Source organism: Pollicipes pollicipes, unplaced genomic scaffold, assembly GCF_011947565.3.
Source record: "Pollicipes pollicipes isolate AB1234 unplaced genomic scaffold, Ppol_2.1 Scaffold_1600;HRSCAF=1878_pilon_pilon_pilon, whole genome shotgun sequence".
NCBI lineage: Eukaryota > Metazoa > Arthropoda > Thecostraca > Pollicipedomorpha > Pollicipedidae > Pollicipes > Pollicipes pollicipes.
Genome location: NW_023595962.1, coordinates 24896454 through 24916485, shown reverse-complemented (window position 1 = coordinate 24916485; position 20032 = coordinate 24896454). Strand labels below are relative to the sequence as shown.

The 20032-nt window shown below is 56.4% G+C and overlaps 1 protein-coding gene and 1 pseudogene across 1 annotated transcript; both read right to left on the bottom strand.

The window, feature by feature from the left end:
• Positions 1–2605: 2605 nt before the first annotated feature.
• On the bottom strand, positions 2606–9341 carry LOC119114920 (microsomal glutathione S-transferase 1-like; annotated as a pseudogene).
• Positions 9279–18680, bottom strand: LOC119089875 (galactose mutarotase). The gene is made up of 2 exons (XM_037212685.1): positions 18561–18680; positions 9279–11134 (listed from the first exon to the last, which is right to left on the bottom strand). The coding sequence occupies exon 2, from the start codon at positions 11123–11125 to the stop codon at positions 10055–10057; it is 1071 nt and encodes a 356-aa protein (XP_037068580.1). The 5' UTR covers positions 11126–11134; positions 18561–18680; the 3' UTR covers positions 9279–10054.
• Between the last annotated feature and the right edge of the window lie 1352 nt (positions 18681–20032).

Sequence of the window (20032 nt, the reverse complement as noted above, 5' to 3'; positions counted from 1 at the left end):
GGCCTAAACCGACTCCACGGCACGACAGTCCCCCCACGCGTTACCCACAACACCAGACCTGTCTACACATCAATCGCTGTGATTACAAGCGTCGGGCAGGCCGACGCCGCGCCAAATACGCGAGAACGCAATGTTGCAATTAGGAACAGGGCTAGTAAATATGGCGTGTTCAACCACGACGAGGATGCGATGGCCCATTTTCTGTTTCTTTTTCTAGAAAAGAGAAATTTGGTATATCATCTGCACTGCAGGAACAAAATACGTATTTCTACTATAGATACAACTTAGTTGTTGCACGAGACGAAACTGTTAAGTGTTTTGCCGCCTCCGTAGTCCTGGAGAAACATGACATGCTCATAATCCAGCGGCACGGAGCACCAGTCCCACATACGCGCGTTGTTTGGCCAGGCTGAAACGGAAAGGTCCGCTGGCAGCTGGACAGCCAGAGTAAGCCCGGATATGGGACGGATAAACGCGGACCCGGGGCGGACGTGACTCCACAGTCCTGCCTGGCAAAAGGGAAGAGTCAAAATTGTTCGTCGACCTGGACAGATCGACTCGGGACAATTCGGTTCAGGGTATAGAAAACAACCCATGCTTAGCAGGAACTCCGAACCTTAAGCCATCCGTGCAAACCAAAAAGAAAATTAAAATAAATTGATAAGAGATGAAATAAAAAAACTTTGAGACCCTGCAACAAACTCAGCAAACTCAGCGGCCTGTATGTGGACGTGCAATATGATCACTTTTGGCGCACAATAATCTGCAGTAATATCGTTGCTATTTTCGCCCGCAAAATCATGATCATGTTTCGGACCTACATCAGAGGCTTGGATAACTCTCCGCTACAGATCTGTCCAGGCATCACACTATATCACTCACCCTCAAGGGTTTTTATTCAGGTTAGCATAACTCACTTGCTCGGGGGTCTGCCCCCCCCCCCCCTCCCCTAGCTTGAGTTCCCTCAGTGTTTCTCTGCCCTCCCCGAATCCATGTGAGCCAAAAAGGGACTGCCGTGCAAATGGAGTGCAGCAAGTGTCTGACTCTGACTAGGGTTTGTACACCAGATACTATACATCCCAATCAATATCATCAGCATATATCGTCATTGCCAACGCCATACCGATGCAAGAAGGAAAGCGTGCCTCAACATCAAAACAGCTTTCAAAATGATCAATTCTTTTTTCAAGTTGAATTTTTGAAAATAGGGACACAGATCAAAATGGCTGATGTCCGAGGAATATTAGTATTCGAGGCAGGTTAGGTCACCTGTATTGGCTTAGCATTTCTAACCAATAATAGAAAGAGACACGCCTGCATGTGTTCTATTTTTGCAAGCTTTTGCAACAGGAGCAGGTTGCATGCATGGCAATGCGTTACGTTGCTGCGGAGGAACGACCAGTCACCAACTGATGGTCAAAATCGGTTCAATGATTCTTGGTCCATCAATATCGGTTCAGCAGAAGTTGCGACGCATGTGTGACGTTCCGAACCACAACACGCGCCAAGATCGGCACTCGAGCCCTCCAGGCGTCCATTCCTCTCCCCGGAATCTCATGTCGGCTTGTGGACACGGACGTAACTTAACGTTAGATGATACTGGGGCTCATTTCCATTATGACGCTTTTTGCTGTGGTCTCAAACAACAAAAATTGTCAGGTCTGTCCAGAAGTTATTGGGCTTCTCAATCCACCGTTCTCAGTGGGGGCCACGCCCATGCTTGTGAGTCTCTTCCACACAAAGTTCCGCTTGTTCAGAGCATGGCCCTGGTAACGGAAGATTAGTAGGTGTCATGATAGCTCCACTTCCGAGAATGCTGAAAATCAACTGCGTGATGACGCGCTGAAAGAGTAGACCTAAAACCGGTTTGGGCATACTCGGTTTCAGAGACGTTGGTTCTGCTTCACCCTGGAAGCGGAAGGAACGTCTGCTTTTGAGAGGAAGGTCTGATTTGGAAGCACTTCGGCAGGTGCGAGTTACGAGCGGCCACTGTGGCCAAATGCCGGCGTTCATCGGTCCTCGGTGGTCCTCGCAGCTCCGGACAAGGCCAGGGACCAAGCAGCCCCGGTCATGTCCAGGGGTCTTGGAAGAGGCGGTGTGATGTGTCTGCAGGCAGGTGGGGGTCGTCTGTGCCATGGAGGGTCAGGGCAGGTGGGGGTCGCTGTGCCATGGAGGGTCAGGGCAGGTGGGGGTCGGCTGTGCCATGGAGGGTCAGGGCAGGTGGGGGTCGGCTGTCCATGGAGGGTCAGGGCAGGTGGGGGTCGGCTGTGCCATTGGAGGGTTGTAAATGATGTTGGCGTTGCCGGGTGCCAAGATTATAAAATGCATATTTCGTATTGCAAGCGCATACCTGCCGCCACCCATGCGTACCACAAAAACCAAACGATATCGAAAAGTTACCAAATATATTGTAGACAACAGACCCTTGACAACGACAAACACGGTAGTCCGGTCCCCCGCTACGGCAAAGATACGCACACATACGCATACAGTATATACCTCAGTGACTGGACGTCAATCTCTTCACGGCCGACGTTAAACTGCGCAGCGCTCCGCCGATCTCTCGATCTGAGCTGGACCTGACCAATGAGCTCTCGCTCTGGGCTGGACTGACCAATGAGCTCTCGTTGAGCCCTTGGCCGGTCGTCCGCGGAGGAGTGGCTGCGGGCTGGGGCGTCAAACCACTCCACCGCCACCGAGGAGGCAGGGACACAATGGACCAGAGTCCTTCGCGGAGGCCAAGCGGGTAAGGCCGCGGTTTAACGCGGCGATCATCACAACAACTGGCACAACATATATGGCGTTAGCTACGGCAGTTAGAGGCTGAAGCTCACAGGACTTACATGTAATACACACGAACAACCGCGCAGCAGAGGGCTGCGCTGTTTTCGTCGGCCACCAATGGAGCCAGACAGCAGACCGGACCAATCGGACCAATGGGATTGGATAGAGCCGCGGGATGCGCGTAACGAGTCGACCCGGATCACGCCTCGGACCAGCGGCAACCTTGCCGCGCCACTCGGACATACGTCGGCAAGGCGGTGTCGTCTGTAACGCTCCGCGGCAGCGGGGCGACAGCGTATGTCGCGGCGCTCCAGCTACAGGGTAGCCAGCAGGGTCTGCACGGTCATGTAGATGGTGATGCCCAAGCCGACCATGAAGGCCAGCCCGCGGGACGGCTGAGGCACCTAAAGGAGGCGGGGGGGGGGGAGGTCAGACTGCTGTGGTGATGAACGCGTAGGATTTCCAGTGCGACGCATCGTTTGATTTAAATTGCGCAGAATCCGGTTCTTATTGACAATGCATAGCGAAAAAGTGATAAAACTAAAACTTTGCTATCACTTAAGCTGCTAGATCACAACGTTGGCAGTGGTGAATGAGAGCCACCATGTTCAGGGCGCCAACGCTCTGGTTGCTTTGATTCCAAGGCTGAGCAGCCCCCGAGCTGAACGCAGTGCACGACAAACGACGGTTAACGAGACCCCTGACGATGGCTTGTTACATGGCGACGACGTGCCGCCAGCGACAGCGCACCAATAGCCCGCCATTGACAGCTACCAGTGGACAGGCCACCACGAAACACCACCAATAACACTCCATCGAGTACTCACCAATAACACTCTACCGAGTACTCAGCAATAGCACTCCACCGATGGCTCACCAATGACGCTCCACCTATGACCCGTCAATGGCGTCCCACTGATGACCCATCAGTGAACTCCACCGATGACTCACCAATGACTTTACACCGGCGCGTTTATTTATCATACCGTGCCCTTTAATAGCCACACCAGCACCACCACCACCGATACCCCACTGACGGAAGCTCATCGACACCCCCAACAGGGGGGGGGGGGGGGGGCTGTCGCCTCTCCCTCTGCTGCTGCTGGAGCTGGAAATCCCCAACTGAATCGGAAGGAAACTACACCCCAGCATTCCAACCAAGGACATTCAAACTCGGACGCCCGTTAGCGACAACAACGTACACCCCATCAACGAACACCCCCCACCAGTGAACACTCCACCAACGAACACCCCACCAGTGAACACCCTACTAACGAACACCCCATCAACGAACATCCCACCAACGAACACCCCACCAACGAACACCCCACCAACGAATACCCCACCAACGAACACCCCACTAACGAACACCCCACTAACAAACACCCCACTAACGAATACCCCACCAACGAATACCCCACCAGCGAACACCCCACTAACGAAACACCCCACCAACGAACGACACCCACCAACGAACACCCCACCAACGAACACCCCACCAACGAATACCCCACCAGCGAACACCCCCACTAACGAACACCCCACCAACGAACACCCCACAACCAACACCCCACCAACCAACACCACACCAACAACACCCCCACCAGTGAACACTCCACCAACGAACACCCCACCAGTGAACACCCCACTAACGAACACCCCACCAGTGAACACTCCACCAACGAACACCCCACCAACGAATACCCCACCAGTGAACACTCCACCAACGAACACCCCACTAAGGAACACCCCATCAACGAACACCCCACCGACGAACACCTCACCAAACGAACACCCCACCAACGAATACCTCACCAACGAACACCCCACCAACGAACACCCACCAACGAACACCCCACCAACGAACACCCCACGAACGAACACCCCCACCAGTGAACACTCAACCGCCACAACAGCGCACAAAGAATAAGGCACCAACGATATTTCATCAGTGATAACCCACCAACATCTCACTAACACCCAGATAACACTACAACTAACATCCCAACTAACACCCCACTAACACCGCACCTGCACCGTACCAGCACCTAACCAACACACCACTAGCATCTCACCAGCACCTCACCCAAGGCCCGTGCAAGTCTCTTCCCGGTAACTGCTCGTCCGGTCCTCTGCCCGTACCACATTCAGGTAGACGAAGGTGTGGATGATCCTGGTAGCGGCGAAGCCTCTCATCAGCATGGTGGCCATCCAGGCGTTGGGGTCCGGTGGCCAGGTAGAGCGGGGCAGATGATGAGGAACGGCAGGATGTTCTCCAGGTCGTTGAGGTGGGCGCGACGCACGCGCTTCCACGTCCGGAATCGTCCAGCTTCACCTTGCCCTGCAGGCCTTTGGCGTCCTCCGGATTGGCGAATATCTGGCGGGCAAGTCACGTGCGTGGCGTGACGTGGTGGTGGTGATGACAATAAGTGGTGGTGACAACGGCGATGTAGAGGAGCAGTCAATCCAGCGCGGCACGTCGGGGTGGTCGATGGTTGTCCTGTTACACTCTTCCCACACACTGGCATTGCTACGTTACTGCACAAGCGCCGCTGAGGTCTAGGAAGCAAGCAATGCACACCGGCACGCAAGCACGTACCCTTCGCGTCACCACGGAGGGGCCGCCTGGCTCGAGACAAAGGCAGGTGGCCTGCGATCTGACGTCGCCGGGGATGACGCGATGTCGAATCGCACGCACATACACGCACACACACACACACACACACACACACACACACACACACACATATATATATAATTATATATATATATATATATATATATATATATATATATATAGATCAGGCTGTGGGGTGTAGCTTCCGATGGATGAGGCGCGACATGTCCGCCACTTCCAGCACGTAAGCACTTGACGCAATACTGCGATACTATGGCCTCTCGCATTGATGTCCATCTCCAGACATCCTACGACACAACACGGCACGTGATGTCACTTGTGCGCCGTGTGGTGGGGCCACTTGCAAAGGCTTTTGGAAAAGGGGCACTTCACATATCTGAAGACTGGCGAAGGAGGTAAGACTGACCACCTCGTCGTTATTTACCGTGAGCCCTGGGACAAGACTATCTCCCTCTCAAGTTTCGGTGGACCGATGCCTGAATCTGCAGGTTCGGGACATTTTCGCAGACATAATCGCGTGCCACGTATAAATATCGTCGTATCGTCTAGATACCATAATAATGGAGGTGACTGGCTCACCCCTACACAGCGAGCGGTGACGGTGCGAAGCGAAACGCAAACAGGCCTGCGCGGTGGGCATTACGACGTCCGGTTTAAGCGCACGGGTAAAACTTGGCTGGCAGAAGCACGGCGTTGTATAGCACACACCTTGTGCGGCAACAATGGCGGTTTGACGACGCTGAATTTAAAAGTCACGATCGCCTGGTCAACACGGATACATATTTCAGCTCGCCCACTAACCTAAGGCGCGGGTTCATACGGCACAAAACGGAAGAAATCACATACCATGCGACAAGCTGTTCCAGCTATCACACATAACAGCTGAACACACACTCACTGCAATATTACCACGGACGGCGAACTCGGGACGGGGCAGAGCTGGGCATATCTACACCGCTTACCACGGGCGGCGAACTCGGGACGGGGCAGAGGAGTTGGCATATCTACACCGCTACCCATGGGCGGCGAACTCGGGACGGGGCAGACCTGGCATGTCTACACCGCTACCACGGGCGGCGAACTCGGGACGGGGCACACCTGGCATATCTACACCGCTACCACGGGCGGCGAACTCGGGACGGGGCAGAGCTGGCATATCTACACCGCTACCACGGACGGCGAACTCGGGACGGGGCAGAGCTGGCATATCTACACCGCTACCACGGACGGCGAACTCGGGACGGGGCAAAGCTGGCATATCTACACCGCTACCACGGACGGCGAACTCGGGACGGGGCAGACCTGGCATATTTACAACCGCTACCACGGACGGCAAACTCGGGACGCGGCAGACCTGACATATCTACACCGCTACCACGGGCGGGGAACTCGGGACGGGCAGAGCTGGCATGTCTACACTGCTACCACGGACGGGCGAACTCGGGACGGGGCAGACCTGGCATATCTACACAAAACACCGCTACCACGGGCGGCGAACTCGGGACGGGGCAGAGCTGGCATGTCTGCACGCTACCACACGACGGCGAACTCGGGACGGGGCAGACCTGGCATGTCTACACTGCTACCACGGGGCGAACTCGGGACGGGGCAGACCTGGCATGTCTGCACTGCTACCACGGACGGCAACTCGGGACGGCAGACCTGACATATCTACACGCTACCACGGCGGCGAACTCGGGACGGGGCAGAGCTGGCATGTCTGCACAGCTACCACGGACGGCGAACTCGGGACGGGGCAGACCTGGCATATTTACAACCGCTACCACGGACGGCGAACTCGGGACGGGGCAGACGGCTGCATTCTACACTGCTACCACGGACGGCGAACTCGGGACGGGCAGACCTGGCATGTCTGCACTGCTACCACGGACGGCGAACTCGGGACGGGACAGACCTGGCATATTACACCGCTACCACGGACGGCGAACTCGGGACGGGGCAGACCTGGCATGTCTACACTGCTACCACGGACGGCGAACTCGGGACGGGGCAGACCTGGCATATTTACACCGCTAAACGCAACCACGGACGGCGAACTCGGGACGGGGCAGAGCTGGCATATCTACACCGCTACCACGGGCGGCGAACTCGGGACGGGGCAGAGCTGGCATGTCTACACCGCTACCACGGACGCGAACTCGGGACGGGGCAGAGCTGGCATGTCTACACTGCTACCACGGACGGCGAACTCGGGACGGGGCAGACCTGGCATGTCTGCACTGCTACCACGGACGGCAAACTCGGGACGCGGCAGACCTGACATATCTACACCGCTACCACGGGCGGCGAACTCGTGGACGGGGCAGAGCTGGCATGTCTACACCGCTACCACGGGCGGCGAACTCGGGACGGGCAGAGCTGGCATGTCTACACTGCTACCACGGACGGCGAACTCGGACGGGGGCAGAGCTGGCATGTTCTTACACTGCTACCACGGACGGCGAACTCGGGACGGGGCAGACCTGACATTTTACACCGCTACCACGGACGGCGAACTCGGGACGGGGCAGACCTGCATATCTACACCGCTACCACGGACGGCGAACTCGGGACGGGCGGACCTGGCATATCTACACCGCTACCACGGACGGCGAACTCGGGACGGGGCGGACCTGGCATATCTACACCTACCACGGACGGCGAACTCGGGACGCGGCAGACCTGGCATATTTACACCGCTACCACGGACGGCGAACTCGGGACGGGGCAGACCTGGCATATTACACCGCTACCACGGACGGCGAACTCGGGACGGGGCAGACCTGGCATATTTACACCGCTACCACGGACGGCAAACTCGGGACGGGGCAGACCTGGCATGTCTACACCGCTACCACGGACGGCGAACTCGGGACGGGGCAGACCTGGCATATTTACACCGCTACCACGGACGGGGAACTCGGGACGGGGCAGACCTGGCATGTCTACACCGCTACCACGGACGGCAAACTCGGGACGGGGCAGACCTGGCATGTCTACACCGCTACCAACGGACGGCGAACTCGGGACGGGGCAGACCTGGCATGTCTACACTGCTACCACGGACGGCGAACTCGGGACGGGGCAGACCTGACATGCCAGCTCCGAACAATCCTGACCTGGAAAGCCTGGCAGCGGACCCGCGACGTCACATAGACAGAAACGACGTCGAGCCTGACTTTGCTCCCAGCTCACCATCTGGAGCAAGATCCTCTTCGCCACGGCCACTGACTGCTACTGACCTTCTTGCCAATGCGGTGGCGGGCGGTGGCGAGCGACATCAGCACCGTCTTCAGCACCAGGATGGCGGCGTAGAAGAGAAAGGTGACGAACAGGGGGTTCGCCATCGTCAGGTCATTCATTCCGCTCATGATGACGGCAGTCCTGCCGGCAGACGGGAGCGGGTGACGCGTGAGAGCATGATCACCTGCGGCTTGCCATGGGTCAGGTCGGCCGTTCTGCTGACAGCGACAGCAAACGTGGGAAAACACGGACCGGGGGACATGCGCGCACGTGGCGAACAGTGTCCTCCCCCTCCCCCTCCTCCTAGCATTCTGCGGGCACTCTCAGCTTAAAGGGAACTCCAGCGGAGCCGGGCACCCTCTGAGCCCCAGCGTCCCGTTTACAAACCGTCTGCATGCCTTCAGCCCTCCTGCGGGTGCCTACTGACTTATTCGCACAGTGGCCGGTAATGTCATCTGTTGGCGCTCAAGGCGTGCTGATCCATGAGATGTGGGTCTTTATATAGCCATTGTCAGTGATCATTTTGCGAAAGTGCTTCGAAGCGTTTGTATCACTTGCTCGTGATTTTGGGAAACGTCTTCTGTCCTCGCCCGGTCCAAACCATCTTTTGTCACACCACTCGTTTTATTATCATTACAGCGCGGTCGACACTCGCACCACCGTCTACCTACCACATCCCTGACTCCAGTGCAGACTCCACGCACGGTCCCCCGGATTCTAACGTGGCCCAGGTGTGAGCTCGCTGTCCCTCTCGCTTTTCTTCCGTCCGTCTGCCGCCGCGAGCTCGACGCCATAAGGCCGGCCTACTGCACGCCAGTGCTAGGGAGAACCACAACTGCACTCGGCTCCGTGATTCGCCTCGGCATCATTTTGATGTGTAAAAATGAGGCAGGCTAGGCCATCCCAGCAGGCGGTTAGCTGCCGCATTTGCAACGGACTGGTCTTAAAGCCGCACGGCCAGTATTTACATGGCGTTTTAGTTCGCATCGGCAGTTGACTGAAAGCATCACATGAGCGTGTTTGCAACATCCACTTGTCCTCAATTCTGGTCTTAACCCGAGTCTCCGGCAGTGAGGCAGATTTTCAGGTATCCACCTGTATCCGCGGCCCCGGCCATGTCGCCGTGTTTTTCCGACAGCGGATAGAAAGAGTTCGCCACAGCCTGCAGCTGGCTAACCGAAACCGGAGGAAATACACGCCGTCAAACCCAATTAGAAGCTGAATCAACACCTGTTAACTTGCTCAGTTAAGCCACTGAGCGACAAACGACGCCACCCCTAGTCTATCACGCACCGCCTGGACCCTGAACTGGACTACCGCGCCGGAAACGCCGCACCGCCGACACACCAGCGCCATCTGCGACCCGCCTCGGTGGCGTCCACGCTGCATTCAGCACGAGTTGTCCACCGAGAACTGATAGATGCACGTGTGCTGGTAGAGCTCTCCCGGGTTCACGATCGTGCTGGGAAACTCGGGGTGGTTGACCGCATCGGGATACTTCTGAGTCTCCAGGCAGAAGGCGCCCTGGCGCCCGTAGGTGGCGCCCTCTTTTCCCGGCGCGCCGTCGGCCGGCAAGAAGTTCCCCGTGTAGAACTGCACGCCCGGCTGGTCGGTCAGCACTTCCATGGCGACGCCCGAGTCGGGACTGACGACGCGGGCCGCTGTGCCCACCCCGCCATCTCCCGGCCGTTCCAGGCAGTAGTTGTTGTCGAAGCCGCCCCCAGGTGGCAGCGCGGCCAGCGCCTCGCTGAGCGGGCGCGATACGCGGAAGTCGTAACCGCTGCCGTTGACCGAGCACTGGCGACCGGTCACCAGACAGTTCTCGTCCACCTCGAGGTACGTGGCGGCGTTGATGGTGACCTGGTGACGCAGGAGCTCGTCGCGACCAGCGCCGTGGCCGGCCAGGTTCCAATAGGTGTGGTTGGTGAGGTTGACCGGCGTCGGCCGGTCGCTCATCGCCCGATAGCGGATCGTCAGCTGGTTATCATCCGTCAGTTGATACGTCACGTGCGTCGTCAGCTGTCCTGGATAACCCTCTTCACCGTGGCGACTGACGTAGGTGAAGGTGACGCTGTCGCCCTCCACGTGCGAGCCCCACAGCTGCTTGTCGAAGCCGACCTGACCGCCGTGCAGGTGTACCGGCGGCCGGTTGACCTTGACGTTGACCTCCTGGCCATTGAGGACGAACTTTCCCCCGGCGATGCGGTTGGCCACCCTGCCGACCGTGCAGCCGAAATAGCACGTGTTGCTGACGTACTTTTCGTACGAGTCCTCTCCGAGCACCACGTCCACCAGCCGACCGTGCTTGTCCTTGACCTTGAGTGAGGTCAGCCGGGCGCCGTAGTTGATGACCTGTGCCTCGGTGCCCGCTGGGTTGGTGAGAGTGAAGCGGCGCACGGGCACGGCCGGCTGACCGGCCGGCCGGTGCACACCGAAGTTGTCCTCGGCCACCGTCCGCATGGTGGCCACCTGGGGGAGAAGTCACCGGTCAATGTCCGGGTCTGGGTCAGAGGTCACCGTTCAATGTCTGGGTCTGGGTCAGAGGTCACCAGTCGACGTCAAAGGTCACCGGTCAATGCCAGGGACTGGGTCAGAGGTCACTGGCCGTTGTCTAGATCTGGGTCATAGGTCACAGATCAATTTTCAGGCCTGGATCAGAGGTCACCGGTCAATGCCCGGGTCCAGGTCAGAGGTCACCGGTCGACGTCAAGGGTCACCGGTCAATGTCCAGATCTGGGTCAGGGATCACCGGTCGATGTCGGGGTCTGGGTGCGGCGGACGTCATCCGTAGGGGACCAGGTCTGGGTCATGGTCCCGAGTCATGGTCCTGGATCCAAAGCTTTGGTCGGTGTCCCCGGTTAGTATTCGAGGTCAAGAACCCTGGGCCGGAGTTCCGGAGTTCTGGGCCAGGGTCACGGGTTTGGTCGGAGCAGATGACCAGGTCTGGGTCGCTGATGGTGACGCCGTGGTCAGGTGCACCGATCGCGGACAATGTGTGACGTAGCAAAGACTGGGTGGCGAAATAATGCGATTCTGGACCAATGTGGCCAGCTACCGCCAGCGGGACAGTGTCCTTCCTGACACCTGCACCATCCTCGAGGGCGTGCTTCAGTGCTGTTGTTGTTGTCGTTCATGTTCGGTTGTGACCGAGAAGCAATACATGACGTGATGAGTGGATGGGCGCAAAGGCGGAACGCTTAATTCTGACCGCCTCTCCCAACAATAACAAAAAGGTCGCCACCGCCATGGAGCCCGCGACCCACCGCCCACTCGCCCGACCTGCAAGCTGAGACGGACCGGGCGTCCACCGCCGCTCCGGTTCCCCATACCGCCGTCTCTGGCCGGCGGCGGACGCCCCACCACTCAGCCACCCGGGCGCGGCCGCCGTCTCTGGCCGGCGGCGGACGCCCCGCCACTCAGCCACCCGTCTGCGGCCCGCGCCCGCTGGAAGCTCTCAGGCAAATCGCTTTGGTTTGAAGACGAGATGCTTGGAAAGTGTTTTCTATCTTGGGCGTGGATAAGGAATCGGCAAACTACGCAGGGCTCAAAGTCTGACGACGCGTTCCGCCCGAATGTCGTGATGGAAAGCCGAGAGAAAACATGAAACGAATGCAATACGGATGCGTCGGTGTTTGCGGGACAGCTGTGCAACCGACGAGTTGAAGCCTTTTCACCTGCCTGCTGCGGCGGCAGGTTTATGGGGAAGCTGGGTGACGTCAGGTGGCACTGGGTGACACTAGAAGGTGACGTCAGGTGGCACTGGGTGACGTCAGAAGGTGACGTCAGGTGACACTTGGTGGCGCCAGAGGGTAACGTTAGGTGGCACTGGGTGACACCAGAGGATGATGTCAGGTCACACTGGGTGACGTCAGATGGTGACGTCAGGTGGCACTGGGTGACGCCAGGGAATTGCGAGCGCATCCTCCGCTCCAGTCGTCATCGAGCCATCGTCCAGAATTTTTTTCCAGGAGGTGACTGCAAACCGAAGCCAGCTGCCGCAGTTCATCCGCGGATTTTGTTATCTCTCCGGAGCAAAGCCAAAGCAAGTGGCCACGCCTCTGAACGCTTCGATTTTACTGGCGCACACCCTTGAAGAGCTGCTGGCTTCTCGGTCCCACCCAGAACCTGATTTGGGAAATCGTGTCTCCGTGCGCCTGTATCATGCTCGTGGCTCTCTATAGCCATACTCCCACGTCCACGGCTCCTCTCGCTCCCAATTTTCCTCTAGTGTCCAGTTTGCCATATGCTCTCGATTATCCAAAATGATTGTCATGTTTTTCACACATGAGGTGGAAAATCATATCGCACAATTTGCAAGGCATTTCGAAACCAATTCCATTAGCCCACCCGTCTGTGCCCACCGATTAATGAGTTAATCCACCCGCCGTGGACATACCACGAATAATACACTCTTTTCACTCCACCCACTTCATTCCAACTCCAAACAGTGAGATCACGTCATTCAAGGTCAAAACATGCGCCGAGACGTGAGGAGGGTGTTGGGGAGGGGGGAGGGGCCTTGGTAAACATTCGAGCCGCCTGGACCGGCTCGGTAGCAGTCCGCCGCTTGGCAACGCCATGCGGCCCGGCACTCGCTCGTTCGGCGGCCTCCGTCTACGCCATATCACCGTGCGACCGCTTATTTAGCTCGTCAGCGCTGGCCGTGGATCGTTTGATCAGCACGCGGCTCTGTCCTTTTCCGATGGTGGCACATGGTGCGGCCTTTGCTCTCCCTGGACGATGACCTGAGCACGCCCCTGCCCTCCCCAGACGATGACCCGAGCACGCCACCGCCCTCTCCCAGACGGCAGCCTGGGTACGTCCCTGCTCTCCCCGCATGATGACCTGAGCACGTCCCTGCCCTCTCCCAGACGATAGGGTGGATACGCCTCTGCTCTTCCCGCATGACGACCTGAGCACGCCCTGCCCTCCCCCAGACGGTGGCCTGGGTACGCCCCTGCTGGCGCAGGCGATCGGACCGGCCTGTCGCGTCTGTCGCCAAGTCACGTCCGGCCCTCAGCAGTGTCGTCCCGCCACGAATCGGTGCGGTGCCATGGGCGGCTCCTGGACAGTGACGAGGAGGGACGGTCGGGTCGCTTTCCATCCAAGCTGAGAACTCGCGGAATTGCGGGATTCGAACCCTCGGCAAGGTGTATTCGGATTCAGATTCCGACTCTGGATTCAGACATATTTGAATAGATTTGGACCTCCATCAAAATCTTGACATGTTCTAACCCAAAGGACGATTACTAAGTCCAATGGAGGGCCAAGAGCTGCGTCTTGTGTTCAGCACAATGAGAGAAAAGTGAGCCTGGAAGTGACCTTCATGCTTGAAACCCTCGTTTTATGATTTAAAGATCCGTTGTCTGATTTGAGATCTTCTTGGAACTTGCGCATCCGAATCATCAGCTCCAGTGAACCGTGGATTGACTTTTCGGAGCCCGGCCCGTCACAGTGCCCGGACCACCAAGGACCAGTCAGTGTGGGGGACGAGCCATTCAGACCAGCCCCTGCGTCCGCAACAGAGGCCACAAACGCCTGCATAAGCCGGGGCAGCGAGCCGGGAAGGGACGACTCCAGAGAGTAGGCGTCCCCGGAGGGCGCCGCTGGCCGGCCGGCCGCGGCGGCAGATAGCGCCGCCGTCTGTTGACTCGGCCCTGCTGAGATCACCGTCGCCGTGCGGAGGTGCGATATGAAGTGTCGGCCCGAGCCGCGGCGTCGCCCTCTTAACGCGACCACTCGCACAGAGACGCGATGATAAGGCCCCGCGAGCGCGCGGGCCACCAGAGGTCTATTGGGTGTCGCACGACGCTTGTACGCGATCTGGTCTTTAGTGGCGCCATCAACCGTGTTTGCGGTAGGAGGCGTAGCCGAAAACGACTGGAGTGACAGACCAGAGACATATTTGGATCTCAAGGGCGGACTTCGGATCCTTTTGGGATCCTTGGATAACGTGGCCCACGTCTTTAACGGTGGGATCCGTCTGGGTACCCTGACGCGTGCCCATCTCGACCCCCCCCCCCCCCCCTGGTAGTACGGTCATTGCCCCGCCCCTTGACCTGGGGAGTGGCCTCGTGAGGTCACGGGAACAGGCATCTGAGGCGAGCCTTTACTGTCCCAAGGGGAACGTGGCCAGACAGGATGCGGCGCCAGTATACTGATATACGTATCTGTAAAAACATGCGCGGTCGATAATCAGCAATATATTCTTCCATTAATGTAACAAGCGTGGCATGGTGAGTGCAACAAAGGTAGCGAAGGAGCCTTCCGCGGTGAAATGCTAGATACGAAATTCAAGAATTTGACTGAGGATTGCGCAGTATCGCAGGGTACGAGATGAAGACGGCACCCGCGGGCCAAGGATGCGATGAAATTTTGCCTTATCCTACGAAGAAAACACTGTCGAAATACGTGGGCGTATCGTAATACATACCGAACTTCACGCATGCAAGCACCACGCTGGCCAGTCTTGTTCTTAGTCATCACTCTCGTAATCCTTGTTTGCGCCACAGCTGTGTCCCTTATCCCGGGTTCTCGTCTCTATCTCGATGTTCATCCTCCTTATTTCATCTTTAGGCCAGGGTGGGGGCTGGTCCACGCTTTTGCTCCCCATACAACTCGCTTCTTTTGTGGACGTACTGCTGCTGCTCGTCAAAAGTGTCCAGCACAAACGGCTAAGACCTCCGCCTTTGACGTGGCATTCCCTCTCATAAGAAGCGCTCCTGTTGGAATCCACACTGACGGACGGCCAGCCACATCACCAAGAGACCGCCGACATCCATACCGACAGACGGTCACCCACATCACCAAGAGACCGCCGACATCCATACCGACAGACGGTCACCCACATCACCAAGAGACCGCCGACATCCATACCGACAGACGGTCACCCACATCACCAAGAGACCGCCGACATCCATACCGACAGACGGCCACCCACATCACCAAGAGACCGCCGACATCCCTACCGACAGACGGTCACCCACATCACCAAGAGACTGCCGACATCCATACCGACAGACGGCCACCCACATCACCAAGAGACTGGCGACATCCATACCGACAGACGGCCACCCACATCACCAAGAGACTGCCGACATCCATACCGACAGACGGCCACCCACATCACCAAGAGACTGGCGACATCCATACCGACAGACGGCCACCCACATCACCAAGAGACTGCCGACATCCACACCTGTCAAACAAAACGCTAAACACTCCCTTGGAAGCAGGAACGAGCCGTGCATCTGATATGCCGGAGTGGGGAAGGGCCGAGGCCCATGGCTCGCGGCCGGCTAACCGCGCAGTGTGTACCTCGACGCTCGCCAAACTCCGTAACACTGGATGAGCCGATGGAATGAGTGCTGAGACCGTCGCTTCTCCTTCCCTGAGTGAGCCTTGCCGTCTCGGATCTCAGATCCGCAACTCGATCTATATTGGAATGACTTCGACATCTCTTTCATGATTCATGACGGTGCACCTGCAGGAGGCAACGCCAGACCGACATATGTGCAAACCCCACCATAAAAGTCCTACGCTCTAGCTCGACTGAAAACACCCAGATTCCAAAATCATGCCCAAACAAACGCCGCTTACAAGTTCTTGAAGCCATCCTTATCAGAAAAAGAACCCTGGCCTAAACAAACAGCTTAAGTCACGTATCACTTCGGACTTGTTTAGTCGCCCAATGATAGCAGGCTGATTCGATGTCTCTACCTTCCCATGGTGTTAAACTGGCTGGAAAAGTGATGTGTTTGTGTGTGTGCGTGTGTGTTTGTCCGTGTTTTGTAACTTGACCAGATATTTGAATGCATATTCTGCCAACTGATGGATCTCCAATGCTTATGCCTCGTAGAGCATGCGTCGTATTTACTATGTTGAACGTTTTCCGTCCGACCGTCTTACATTACTTTGAGAATGGAAAGCAAATGTCCATGAAACCTTAGCTAGCTGAAAGTGAAACGGCATAGTCAAACTTATTTGTGACTTATCAAAAATAACAAAGGATTTAATTCCAACAATCGAGCAAAGGCACTAGAAAATGATTGAATGTCCATTTGCCATTGCATATCACAAAACTTGCATTAATGAAAGCATACTACCCAAGTGCATGAATATACATGTTTGTATGTATGCATATGTATATATATATATATATACATATGTATGCACGTACAGATATATGATATATATAGATGTACGTATATACATATGCATGCACGTACAGAAAAACCTGATAACAATATCTCGATTTTTCGGGAGGGCTTTTCTGGGCGGGCGGAAACATATGGTGCCCATCTGGCCGCGAACTTGCGATCAACGCTGTCAAGACAAAGATATTGTTGGAAGAGGCAGATTATATGCTTCTATGCAACTTTATATATATATATATATATATATATATATGCGACAGAATATATGCAGATTTTATTAACGGCAGAGAATGGACACAAACCGCACGTGGATTCCAGTACGCGTCAAAGGCATGGCCCTGTTGCAGAGGGAGATGAAGCGGCAGTGATGAGGGGCAACATTTGGCTGATCCGTTCCGCGTTTTCCGCCGCCCGGACTGAGACGATGTCCTGTGCCACCGTCTGCTCTGCGTACTCCCGCGGTGCGGCTCGCCCCCCGTGCGACCGAGGGGATTCGCGTAGTTCATGAAATACCTGCCAGGTCATGCGATGACGAGATTTCCGGCACTGATTCAAGCATTACGTTCCGTGGTAAGTTCCAACGACGGGGGCGCCAGCCGATGATACCCTCTCGAAGCCGGACAAGTCGCAGGGAAAGAGAAGCATGTTTTGCACGTTGTTTACAGGCTGATGCCGCTGGTGGCGCCAGGATCGGCTGGGGAGCTGCCCTCACTGATCGGCCGGCTGGTTTATTTATTTATTTGACCTCAAACCCACCCACTGCCAACGTGGCTGCTCCTATGCCAGTTGCTATGCACGATGAAGTGGGTATCACGTGAACCGCGGGAAGACAAAAGGATGAGGACCCGGGGTCAGGATCTGAAGACAGGCTGGTGAGAGAAGTCTTGGAGGAGAGGTGCTACGTTGAAGCGTTCTGCTGCGCGTTCTACGCCAGCGTTGCCGGCGTGTCCAGCTCGGCGTGTCCACCTTATTTGATCTAAGGAGAAGTAAGCAGGGACTGTCTGAAAACCAATTAGGGGGATCCCAGAATATTGCACTTAACCGAAACAACTCAACACAGTACTTGAAAGCCGTGAATGACTGCGTATGTCGGTGGCTGGCCGGTTACATCCTCAGGTCACCTGTCTTTTACCGGTGGCTGGCCGGTTACATTCTCAGGTCACCTGTCTATTACCGGTGGCTGGCCGGTTACATTCTCAGGTCACCTGTTTATTACTGCATGGCCGTGCATGAATATCCTTGATGGCCTGCAGGGGAGCAGAAATGTTCCAAGGGCCCAGGGCACGAGACTGTCCCAAAGCAACCATCACAAGAAAAGAGACAGCACCATTACGAAACCATGAAAGGAGAAGAAAAACGCGATGACCATTTTAAAATGTTATTTTTGGAATCGCTATTCAGAACCTGAGCAATGTAAGTTTTGCGTAGGCATTTGCTACATTGATCGCTGTCTAAAACCCAACGATCGACGCTGAATGCAGTAACAGCGGGCAGGTCAATGCCCCCCTCCATCACCGTTTCCACGTGCGCGATCGCCTGCTCTGCTGGACGCCAACAGCTCCAGCACGCGCAGAGCCGGTTTGGGGCCTGGGCTCGGCGCACTGTGGTGTAGAGTGCTGGCGGCAGTGCCGGCGGAGCCCAAACATAGTCCCCGCCCCACTGTCCGATACCCGCGTTCGGTACACTCAGATCCAGCGAACCACGTAGCGAACCCCTCCCCAGCCCCCGCCGAGTCTCACTTGGCTGTTGGCGGCGTGTGGCTTCAGTCGTTCCAACGTATCGGCTTCCTCGCTTCAGTCCACCCGGGCACCTCCGCGCAGCAGATTCGGAGCCGATCGGCGCCTTCACGCGTCCCCTCGCTACCGCCGGCCGACTTTAGAGCGCATGCGCAGACGGGACGTCCGTGACCTTGAGCAGAGGCGAGGCCAGCGCCGCCGGCGAGGGCGACGGGACCCACACACAAAACGGCGCAGTCATCAAGCGTCAGCGAATGTCGGAACACCGGTCGCGATCCTGTCCTAGCTAGCGTTAAGACACGACACGCGATCTCGACGGAAGAGCCGAGAGGCCGATGGGCCCGGGACACGTCAGCTACCGTCGTCAGGCGTCCGTGTCCGAGCCGCGCGCGTGGTCTGCTGGCGCCGGCTGGACACGTGTTCCCTTGATGAGCACCGATGGTGCCGGAGCCGCGAGCGCCTGTTCGGGAACCGTGAGCCAGGTGTTCCGTTCTGCTGAGTTTGACCCAGTTCAGATCAGTTCAGCTCAGCTCAGTTTTTAAGAGTGCTGTACATTCACGCCGTCATCACAGAGTATTGACGAATTGGCGTGCATTTGGCAATGCGGAATAAATTCGGGCTGTCACTACACATCGCCGGCAGATAAATGAACGGTTAAAAACGGTCCTAGGGACAAAGCAGTCATACAAAAGCAAACAGACTGAGGGAGATGCACAGGCCCACCGGTCACGATTCCGCTGCACAGATAGGTCATTGCGTCCTCAGATATCCCTTAAATGTCGCTTCAACTGCCTTGGGAAAAAGACAGTCGGGAGCTGTCCAAGGTAGCCCGAGAATGCGTTTTGCGTCTTGGATGAGCAGCTCGAAAAACATTGCCTTCTCATTGCAGCACGTGAAAGGAGCATGGGGAGCTCGCTGTTCTGTTTCATGGGTCGACCGTGCACTTCACCAAAGTGCGAGGCGTAAGAGACGAGCAAGCGAGTCAGGGTAGCCCGCGTTAAGTACAACCATTAAGCACATTGACGATTACACCAAGATGGCATCAAACACATAGAGCTCTGCCATTCGTCGCATGTTACGGCCAATCGCCAACTCGGATTACGTTGCATAATTCTGAAGGTCGCCATTTAATCCCGAAGCACGCGCAGCGCCATTGTGGGATTACAATAATCATATGATCACGGATGGTTTCATGATCGTTGAAGTCAGTGGGAAAAAGGTAAGTGCGAATGTCTAGGGGATAGATAGAGTTAAACAAGGAACGGGGAGAGGTAGGGGAGTAGCAAAGGCAGAGGATGAGGATGAGCATTGGGAGGGGATGGAGTGTTAAATGGGGAGAGGAGGAAAGGGAGAGTAATAGAGGGGAAGAAAGGAAATAGCGGGAAGGAGAGAGAGAAAGCTAGAACAAACACAGTAAGGTGTCTGAGCCTCCACGTAGAATGTCTATGTATGTTCATTTTATAAGGCAGTTCCTC